The 12,015-nt window shown below is 36.8% G+C and overlaps 1 protein-coding gene across 9 annotated transcripts in view; it reads right to left on the reverse strand.

The window, feature by feature from the left end:
* The window catches only part of CADPS2 (calcium dependent secretion activator 2), a 504,393-nt gene that overhangs the window by 246,404 nt on the left and 245,974 nt on the right, over positions 1-12,015 (reverse strand). For all 9 annotated transcript variants that reach the window (XM_053609275.1, XM_053609274.1, XM_053609271.1 and 6 more), the window contains exon 7: positions 10,335-10,446. In XM_053609275.1, coding sequence (XP_053465250.1) covers positions 10,335-10,446 — 112 coding nt within the window. The remainder of the gene's footprint in view (positions 1-10,334; positions 10,447-12,015) is intronic.

A 12,015-nucleotide genomic window follows, 5' to 3' on the forward strand; every position in this document is an offset into this window, starting at 1 on the left:
AAACAGAATCCAACAACACATCAAAAAAATTATACACCATGACCAAGTGGGATTTATCCCAGGGTCTCAAGGCTGGTTCAATATATGTAAATCTATAAATATAATTCAACACATAAACAAACTAAAAAATAAAGACCATATGATTCTCTCAATTGATGCAGAAAAAGTTTTTGATAATATCCAGTATCCCCTCATGATCACAACACTTAAGAAAATTGGTGTAGAAGGGACATTTCTTAAACTGATAGAGGCCATCTACAGCCAACCCACACCCAATATAGTATTGAATGGAGTTAAATTGAAATCATTTCCATTTAGATCAGGAACCAGGCAAGGTTGCCCATTGTCTCCATTGCTCTTTAACATTGTAATAAAAGTTTTAGCCATTGCAATTAGGGAAGAAAAGGTGATCAAGGGTATCCACATAGGGTCAGAAGAGATCAAACTTTCACTCTTCGCAGATGACATGATCGTATATCTGGAAAACACTAGGGATTCTACTACAAAACTTTTAGAAGTGATCAAGGAATACAGCAATGTCTTAGGCTACAAAATCAACACCCATAAATCTGTAGCCTTTATATATACCAACAACAGCCAAGCTGAGAAAACAGTCAAGGACTCTATTCCTTTCACAGTAGTGCCAAAGAAGATGAAATATTTGGGAGTTTATCTAACAAAGGATGTGAAAGATCTCTATAAAGAGAACTATGAAACTCTAAGAAAAGAAAAGAAATAGCTGAAGATGTTAACAAATGGAAAAACATACCATGCTCATGCCTGGGAAGAATCAACACAGGCGAAACCTACCAAATGCAGAATACAAATGTCTATATAAAATAACTAAGAAAACGCCATGAAGGCTACATTGAACAGTTTGATGAGAATATTTCAGATTGTATATGAAACCAGCACATTATACTCTTTGATTGCACTAATGTACACAGCTATGATTTAACAATAAAAAAATTTTTTAAAAAGTGATTATAATGAAAGTTCCCTAAAAAGCCATTTAAAATAACCTTTAGAAGGTTTATAAGACGGAAGAGTCATAACAATCCCATGCAATGCATGACCCTAGATTTAATTCTGAATTACATCATGGATGGAGGGGGCAGCTTTTATAGACATGCTGGGATAATCAGGCCCCTCTGAATATTGACCATATGGCACTTACTTCTGAATCATTATTAAATGTCTTAGGTATAATAATGAAGTGATATAAGAAAATGTTATTTGTTGAAAATTATATGATAAAGTATTTCAAAAATTCAAAGGCTTTTATCATAAATCTTTTCAAGACTAAGATTTATATTTTAGAATAAGAAAAGTTGCAAAGATGGTATAGAGTTCCTATATTCCTCTCATCTAGTTTCTCCCAGAATTAACTGCATGTATTACCATGATACATTTGCTAAAACCGAGAAACTTACAATGCTTTTATTTTTTTTAAATTAAATCATAGCTGTGTACATTAATGTGATCATGGGGCACCATACACTAGTTTTATATACCATTTGACATATTTTCATCACACCGGTTAACATAGTCTTCCTGGCATTTTCTTAGTCATTGTGTTAAGACATTTATATTCTACATTTAGTAAGTTTCACATGTACCCGTATAAGATGCACTGCAGGTGTAATCCCACCAATCACGCTCCCTCTGCCCATCCTCTCCCCTCACTCCCCTCGCTATCCCTCTTCCCCATATTCTTAGGTTATAACTGGGTTATAGCTTTCATGTGAAAGCCATAAATTAGTTTCATAGTAGGGCTGAGTACACTGGATACTTTTTCTTCCATTCCTGAGATACTTTGCTAAGAAGAATATGTTCCAGCTCCATCCATGTAAACATGAAAGAGGTAAAGTCTCCATCTTTCTTTAAGGCTGCATAATATTCCATGGTGTACATATACCACAATTTCTTTGTCCATTCGTGGATCGATGGGCACTTGGGCTTTTTCCATGACTTAGCAATTATGAATTGGGCTGCAATAAACATTCTGGTACAAATATCTTTGTTATAATGTGATTTTTGGTCTTCTGGGTATATACCTAGTAGAGGAATTATAGGAGACACTTACACTGGTATATCACCATTAACTAAATGCCATATGTTATTTGGATTTGACAAGTTTTTTCATTAACGTCCTCTTTCTGTTTCAGCATCCAACCTGGGACAGCACATTGCATTTAGCTGTCATGTCTCCTTAGTCTCCTCCGATCTGCAACACTGTCTCAGTCTTGTTTTTCATGACCTTGACAGTCTTGAAGAACACTGGCCAATTACCCAGTACAAAGTCACCACTCTGGCTTAGTTTCATGTTTTTCACATGATTAGACTGAGTTTATGTTGGAGTTTGGGGAAAGAATATAACAGAGGTAAAGTGTGCCTTTCTCATAACATTATATTAGGAAGTGCATGATATCCACATGACATCATGGGAGTGTTACTCTTCATCTCTTGGGAAAGGCAGTATTTGTAGATTACATTTTTCCCTTAGGTAACTTAGGTCTGTTTCTTTTCTCATCACCTCTTTCAGTGCTCACTTTTGCAATATAATTAATTTCATGTCTCAGTCTGCATTCCATGCTGGGATCCCCATGATGCTGCTGGGAGCTATGTGCATTAGTGAGTGTATGTATATATGTACATGTGCTTTTATTGGTCACACCCTTTGTAATGTACAGATCTATGGGCTTTGGCAAATACAAACAAGTATGTATCTAACACCCAGTACAATACAGAATGGTTCCTTGATGCTAAAAGTGCTCTGTGCATCTATTTGTGACCCCCCTCTCCCTGACTCTTGCTCAAACCTTGGCAAACCTCCAATGTTGCATTCCTATAGTTTTCAAGAATGAATGGAATCATACAATACATAGTCTTTGGGGTCTGACTTCTTTCATTTGCTTTTAAGCTTAACCTATGTTGTTGTATGAATTAACAGCTTGTTTCTTTTTATCCCTGAATAGTGTTCCGTTGTATGGATGCAGCAGTTTGTTTATTCTAATATGGAAGAACACCTTGATTGCTTCCAACTTTCAGTGATTATGAATAAAGCTGTTATAAACATTCACACATGGGCGGCGCCTGTGGCTCAAGGAGTAGGGCGCCAGTCCCATATGCCAGAGGTGGTGGGTTCAAACCTAGCCCTGGCAAAAAAAAAAAAAAAAAAACCATTCACACAAAGACTTTTGTATGGACACAAATTTTGTAAACCTTCAGATAAGTACCTAGCAATGCAGTATTGGAGTGATAAAGTACATCTACACTTAACTTTACACAAAAATTGGCAAGTTGTCTTCCACGGTGGCTGCCTAATTTTGTGGTTTTTCTTTTTTTTAATCTTTGATCCAGAAATCCAATTTCTAAATATTTATGCTAAGAAATAAAACAGTAAATATACAAAGATATACAAGTGCATTTTGAAGCGCATTATCATTCCTTTTTTTTTCAGACTATACCATTTGCCTGAAATATCTTCCTGCCACTTACGCCCTTCTTCACCCAGTAAAACTAGAACTCATCCTTGAGTTCAGAGATCAGTCACTCCACCCTGTCTCAACAGCAATGTAGTCAGATGTGTGTATCATACTGCAACCTTTCCCTCTCACAGAAGACTGTAAATCCTCCAGGGACGATGGTTTGATGTATGTATGTATTTAGCACATATCCATATCTGTACTACCTACACATCAGATGCACAGGAAGGGTCCAAGAAACATGTGTCAAATGAAGGTGTTTTCTTCCTCTTTCCATAAAAATTCTTTGATTTTCAAACAATGAGAACTTTTAAAAGGTATTTCCTAAAATGCTGGTAGACTCCAATATATGTTATAATTCATTCCTGCCTTAAAACATTTAATCAAAGCAAATAGTTCTGTACATTTATAAATATAAATAGTCTCTGAGTCTTTACTTATTATATAAATATATTTACTTATATAAATAGTCTCTGAGTCTTTACTTATTTGTACCTCTTTAAGGTATAAAAAATTCCACACTCGGTCAGAATGGTGGTCTATCTAACCTAGAATTTGATCTCTGAAAATGGTACCAAGAAATATGTTGTAAGAAGATACAGCTGTCCTCCCAGATGCTAAGACATTTAGAAGTGTATTCTAAACAATTTACTTTTCTTCAATAATCTAATGAGAAGCCATCATACTTGAAATCATGTTTAAAATCATGCTTCAATTCTATGCCAGGGCTCTTTTTCATGTGCTCTATTATATAAATAATATTTTACATATTAAATATTTACATATTACATAATCATTTCCGTGCACCCATATATAAGAATTTAAGTAGCTTGGTTATACATTTTCTTTCCAAGTTGAATTGTTTCCAAGTTTCAAAGATGGTTTGTAACAACCTAATCATATCCTCATATCCTTCAGGATTTTGCAAAGTTCAGTTCTATTCCTTTTGGCCTTTGTCTTTCTTTCTTTTTTTTTTTTTTTGGTTTTTGGCCGGGGCTAGGTTTGAACCTGCCACCTCCGGCATATGGGACGGGCGCCCTACTCCCTGAGCCACAGGCACCACCTGGCCTTTGTCTTTCTAAACTGAAGAAATCTCATCTTCCTATTGTATCCTTATATAAAATAACTCTTTATTCTGCACCATTTCACTTTTCTTAATTTTTAGTTATCATATGGGCTTCTAACTGAAACAACAATTCAAGTAGTTCTAAGAAATTTATTTTCATTTTATAAACGTTTACAAAAATTTCACCCCTGATGCAAGTTAGCAAAGGAAGTCTTCAAAAACAGCTGTGCATATTATGAATTGGACGAAAGCTTGATAATTAGGATCTACAGAGAACTCAGATTAATTGACATAAAAAAGGCCAATAATCCTCATATCACTGAGCAAGAGAGATGGACAGAACCTTCTCTAAAGAAGATAGATGAATGGTTAACAAACATATGAAAAAAATGCTCATCATACCTAATCATCAGAGATTTGCAAATCAAAACCACCCTAGGATATCACCTATCCCCAGTGAGAATGACCCACATCACAAAATCTCAAAGCTGCAGATGCTGGTGTGGATGAGGAGAGAAGGGAACACTTTTACATTGCTGGTGGGACTGCAAGCTAATATAATCCTTTTGGAAGGAAGTATGGAGAATCCTGAAAGAACTCAAACTAGACCTCCCATTTTATCCTGCAATCCCAGAAGAAAAAAAAAAAAATCATTCTATCAGAAGGACATTTGCTCTAGACTTTTTATCACAGTTCAATTTACAGTTACCAAACTGTGGAAACAACCTAAAAGCCCACCAATCCAGAAATGGATTAACAAGCTGTGGTCTTCGTATACCATGGAATACTACTTAGCCACTAAAAAAAATGGAGACTTTACGATGAAGAGTGCATGTGGGAATAATTAAGGGAAGAGTGGTATCTTGATGTGCTTGCATTACTGGTAATAATGATTTTATAAGCTTGAAATCAATATTCAATTATTATTGTAAGTAAATTAGAAATTAAATTAGGAATAGGATTGCAGAGAATGGACAAAGGGAAAACAGAGAAAGTAGAAATTGATAGGGGAGAATTCCTGGCTTTGAGTGCAAAGCATGGAGACCCTGTCGCTTTAAATTCTGACAGCTGTCTTGCTGGAGAATTCCCTCTCCGCCCACAGCACTTCCCTGCCACTGGGGCTACGGGCTTCTGTAGCCCTTCTCTGCGAGGGTGGGGCTGCTTGCTCCCGGAGAGTGCTTTTCAGGGAGTTAAGAATGTTTAAACTTTGTTGAACACAGCCAGAATTGCTGTGGACCAGATAAGGAGATGAAATATCTCTTTTCTTCTGTCACCTTAGTTTGGCCAGAGGAGTCTATCTGTCTGGACACAAGGTTTTTAGGGTATTAAAAAAATCACATCTGTGATTTGTGACTGTGGGTCAGATGGGGTATTTGTGACCATGGGTCAGATGCAGTATTTTCCCTGATACTATGCTCCTATTTACCTATCCAAACTCTGTTTCTGTTAAGATTGTAAATAAGAAGTAAATCCATATAATTAACATAGTTGATTGAAGAATTCGTATAGTTAATAGAAATGTAAGCACAGTAAGAACCATGACAGAATTATTTGCCTTGCCTTCACGAGATTTGTGATTGGAAGACTGATGTATGAGATAAACACAGAGCTAGCCTGATATTCGGGGCAGCATACTGGAAGCTTCACGAAGAAGGATGTACTGCCTCCCGAATCCTTGCTGCTCTTCACACTTTCTCCTTTGTGTCTAGTCTATTATTTCTTAATTTTCCTAATAATTTCAATTGGTTTCTCTATTCCACCAGGGCACTAGAAGGAAACCCATAGTGTGTTTGGGGCTGGCTCCCGACATCACATCTTTTGTATTAACCTAGATGGAGTTGAAACACATTCTTCTCAGTAAAGCATCACAAGAATGGAGAAGCAAGAATCCAATGTACTCAATTCTGATATGAGGACAATTGATAACCTAGTACATGGTGGGGAGAAAGGGGGAGTCAAGAGACGGAAGGAGGGAGGGGCTGGGGAGTCACAGTGTGTGACACACCTCTTGGAGGTGGGACACAATTATAAGAGGGACTTTACCTAACAAATGCAATCGGTGTAACTTGGTTCTCTGTACCCTCAATGAATCCTCAAAAATGAAATTAAAAAAAAACAAAAGAAACAAAAAACTATAAACATTAAAAAAAAAAAAAGATTTGACAATCACTGTATCCCAAGACTTATAAGAAGTCATAAAGCAGCCCTCACAGTTGCCTTTGTCATCATCTTGCTGAACACAGGGATCCCGCTAGCATCTGTGATAGCTTAGAGGCACAATCTGCTACCAATACTTCTGAAACTACATCAGAGCTCAGAGGATCAGTGACAATTTCTGCTTCCATTATACTATTGTGGACCACATGTTCAACATGCCCAACATCAGACATGGGTACAGATTCACTTGTCAAGACATGTTCTGGCATAGACACTGAGACTGACGTGATGTCAGAAACTAAAACATCATCTGGGACCCAGCCATGAGCAAAAGACACTTCTTCAGTTACATCTGAGTCCAGCACTTGCTCAGGAATGATGACCGTTTCCGTTATATCTGCTTCTTCCATGATATCTGGGCACTGAACATCTTCTGTAACAAGGTGTTCAATAACATCTTGGATTATAACTAAGTCTGGGTCATCGGGAACAAAATGATGCACAGGTGTGTCTGAATCCACAACATCTGAAACAAAACAGCTTTTTGCACTTCCGTAACACACTGATCACCATCCATGTGCAGGGTCAACTCCTCCCAGGACTGCAGTGAGGTCACATGGGAATGTATAGAAAGTGTTCTGAAAAAATGCTGCATCGAAAAATGAGTTTGGCTCTTGTGATTGTAATTCAAGTACATCTTCATCCGTGGCCTTCAATTATCATCAGTCACAGCTTACAGTGAAAATCGGCAGCCTTCCCCACCTCGCCCCCCACGCGGTGCCCCAGTCCTGGCTGTATAATTTTGTATTCCCACTAGCAATCAATAAGAGTTTCTGTTCTGTATCCTCACCAGTTTTTGTTATAATAGTTACTGTCACTTTTTCTGTATTTTATCTGTTGTAATAGGTCTACAGTAGTACCTTGTAAAATAAACCTATATTATTTCTCTTTTTTCAGATTAATATGAGGGTAAAAATGTTTAGGTGACATTGTTTTCATTTCTAAGGTACAGTTCAAACTGTAATTGAGCCGTTCACCCACAATAAACCTATTTTAAGTGCCCTGTTGCTAGTTTTTCAAATTGAAATGCTACACAAATTTTTAATTAAAAAAAAACTCCCTTTAAAAACCAGGCTCCCCAAATGCACATTCATAAGATTGTAAATCATAAATTTCAGGTCACATAAAGCCTTTTTCTTTGAATTAAAAACATTTTTTCTAATTATAAAAGTAGATAAGACACTGCCGCGAACCCTAATATCCAAAGATGACCAACAGTGTCCTCCAACAGAGGGTGAATTCGGAGACAGTTCAAGTAGATCAGAGGTTCTTTAACTTCACCAAGAGGGCTTATTAAAACAGACTGTGGCCCTCCAGCCCCAGAGTTCCTGATGCAGCTGACTGAGGATGATGCCTGACAATCTGCATGTCTAACAATCTTCCAGGTGCTGCTGGTCCAGGGCCATACCCTGAGAGCTCCTGGCAGGTCTCTTACACTGTGAAGAGGAGTCTGATTTTTATTCCAAATGAATGGGAAGTTACCGGAAGATTTTAAGAACAGAATGCTGTGATTTATTTTGAACTTTGAACAGAGAATAGTGGCAGAGGTGTGAAGGTTGGATCAGAGGGAACAAGGCGGCAACAGGGGAAGTAGTAAATAGAATACCAGACTACATGGGAGAAAGGACCGTGCCTTGGATGTGGGTAGTTGAGTTGTTGAGATGTGGACGGATTCAGAAAAAGCTGACAGAACTTGTGAGTATATTGAATATAAGGGACAGAAAAGGAGAACAAGGGGGATGTCTAGGTCATTGGCTTAACAACTGCCTCCATAGCCGACTTACAAAGAGCACGAATCATAAATTCTCCTTTAAAAATATTTAGTTATACACTTGGAAATACCAAGTTCTCAGGTTAGATATGCAAATCTGAATCTCCACAGGAGAAAAATAATAAGACTTTGGAAGCATTAGCATATAAATGATATTTATAATCCTGGACCCTATTGAGGTCATTAGTATAGATCCGTGGTTCTCAAGCAGGGTTGATTTTGCAAGGCCCTTCAGGGCACATCCAACAATGTCGAGAGACATTTTTGATTGTCTTTCCTCTGGTGGAGGTCAGAGGAAACTACTGACGCTGATAGGCTGATAGTCTAGAGCAGGGGTCCTCAAACTTTTTAAACAGGGGGCCAGTTCACTGTCCCTCAGACCGTTGGAGGGCCAGACTATAGTTTAAAAAAAAAAAAAAACTATGAACACATTCCTATGCACACTGCACATATCTTATTTTGAAGTAAAAAAACAAAACAGGAGCAAATACAATCACACCACCTCATGTGGTCTGCAGGCCGTAGTTTGAGGACCCCTGGTAGAGACTAAAGATGGTGCTAAATATCATAAAATAACACAGGATAACACTCAACACCAAAGACTTGTCTTGTTCAAAATATCATCAGCGCTATGGCTGCAAAACCCTGAGATAGATAGAAAAGTTGTCTTTTTTTTGTATGAAGAGAACAAGGAAACATGAGCCTTTCTCAGATACACAATTTTGTAGAATATATATCATTTATACATCCAATTTAAAAACTGTTTAACTGTTATTTGACTGGCAGAGAAATAAACTGAAAGAAAATAGCTCAAGACTTACTCACAGCAGTAGATTTAAAATGGCTGCTGTTAAATACTGAGAAAAAGTTATGGTAAGGAAATAAGGTAAAATTAATGTAAGAACAGTTCAAAATGAAAAACCTTGACTCATAAACCCAAGAAGATCACAAAGCCTCTCTAAGGGTCTTGCGTTAGATTAGTTTATCTGCACACTTCTGTCGAATAAAAGAAGTACCAGTATATAAGCATATGAATGAATGAACCATACAGCATAGCTCTCTTAGGTATTGATAAATACATGTACCAAGAAAACAGAGCAGAAAATCTGCATTGTGACTGTAGACTCATAACCTCTGCAGTGTTGGTACAGATTTACAACATCCCTAGAAATGGAAGAATTTCAATAGTGTAAAGGAGGTAGGAGAAGAGGATTTGAAATGAATAGAAATCCTGACTTCAGTTTTTAAAAATTTCCATTATACAGAACAATCCTAGCATTCTTCAGTATCTAGCACTGCACAAGCAACTCGTTTATACCAGAAAATGTCAAGTAAGATTTCTAAAGAGTTTATTCTTTGGGAAATATCTGTGAATACAGTTCTTCGGGTCTGGGTAACATAGATTGGCATTACAAAAGACAACTTAGAACCAGCCCTCGGAACACATCCACTCCATGAGTAAAACGACTAATAACCTTTCACACAGAGAAGTGTTGAGATCACAAATCTACCTAATGTTAATGCTTTTACTGCCAGCAGAATCTGGCTACAGTGGGGATATAATATAGGAAAAAATAATTTAATGTTAAAAGGAGACCTTCTCACAGGGAAAATGGAAGAGGGAAGAGAGATAAAGGACTTAGGAGCTATTCTGCAATTACTCAAATCAACTTCAAATATAAAGATGAGATGAGCCTTTTAACCCATGGACGGAAATCACTGGTTACCTTCTCTGAATACAAAGAAGTTAAAACTGTGTTACCTTAGACACTCAGAGCTGAGCATAACTCACCCTTCCCAGTTCTTTATCTTCAAGGGCCAGGACCCCGGTGCTTTCTGTGAAGAGTTTGACTTTGACCACAGGCCGAGGATAGGTGGTGGTGAAATCTCCTTGAGTCCCCCATCTGTAATGAAGTAATGCAGACTTTCTTTAGAAGGCAGCTTTTCTTTCTCCCCGAGAGAGAGTTGTCTCCACATAATATACATTAAGCAATAAGGAATCTTTTGTGTGCAATGAGATTTTAATCTTTGCTTTTGTCTCTAACAGATGGCACAGTCAAGAAGGAAAATAACAATAAGCTTTACAGTTTGTAATAGCTACTCAGCTGTTCAAAAAAGTATCCTGTTGGACTATCGAATGGAGTGTGTTATAAGAATGTAGGCATAGGGAGAGCACCGTGAATGTCACTATTGAAACCTACCATTTCATTAATTCAAATGCACATCATAGCACTATTTTATGGACAGCTGAGAAAAATTGCTCAGAGTTTGTTTATGTAAGAGACAGTTTCTTAGAAAACTATTTTTGCATGCTAAAAACTTTACCCCATCTCTTCTTGGAAAGTCTTTACCAAACCATTTTTTGTTTGTTTTTTGCTTAAGAAAAATGAGGGTAATTATTTCAGATTTATTACTTTATATGACTTTTAAAGCTCCTGTCAAAAAGAAATAAATATGCATCATGAAAATATGAGTGTTTTGCTGTTAATTCCTCATTACATTCTCTTGGGAATGAAATAAGTCTGTCGACATCTGGCTTTTCAAGTCCTCAGAACACAGTAACATGTTTTCTTGGATTATCTTTTAATTAATAGCATCTCGTCTTTCACACATACCAATTCATTCTAGCTCATTTAAAAACTTTACTGGCACACATCTGATGTTAAACAAAGTCTTAGCAATATTTCTCATAACTGAGAGAATACAGGCGATGAGATAGCACAGCATGAAGAAATCACATTGAGCAAAATATCACAAGCAGGGGGAAAGATATGAGATTGAACAAAAAAAATCAAGTTAAAAATTAATACCAAGTAAAAATACCAATATTTTTCTATTGTTGTAAAAAATACCAATTTACCATTTTCATGGAAATGTCTGTATTTTGTAAAGCTCACTGATAAAGCTGTGATGTACAGAAAGCTAAGGAAAGCAAACATAATAAAAATTTCACAATTCTGATCACACTTTCTTCTATCGTAGCGTTCATGATAACATAGTATGTATACAGCAAAGCAGAGCCCATTTCAATGACTGAGGAAAACTAGCATTTAGTTGGAACCTATTCTTTTGAAACTAAAGCCATATGCCAGAGGGAAGAAAAAGATCCAATTAAGGAAAAGCAGCTTAATGTCTAATTTAGACTTCTAGAAATGAGTTAACAAAAAGTCTTTTTGCCATTTCATAGAAATAAGATGGTCTGATATAAAGCCCTGGTGAAACGGGAATAAAAACAAAAACAGATTTATCATCAACATAAGGGAATAGAGAAAAATTTTCTTTTTACTGGGTAGAATCTTAAGCCTTGTATACACTCAGGTAATCTGGTTGACAACCCTGGATCAAATCCCCCTGGCATATTATTTCATATCATGTGGTTAAATTTGGAAGATAACCCTCCGAGATATTTTCTTATAATTAAAATAAAAAGTTTTTGGTAGTCATATAAGAATGGTCTACTACTTTTGCACAGA

This window comes from Nycticebus coucang, chromosome 11, assembly GCF_027406575.1.
Source record: "Nycticebus coucang isolate mNycCou1 chromosome 11, mNycCou1.pri, whole genome shotgun sequence".
In the NCBI taxonomy this organism is placed as follows: Eukaryota; Metazoa; Chordata; class Mammalia; order Primates; family Lorisidae; genus Nycticebus; species Nycticebus coucang.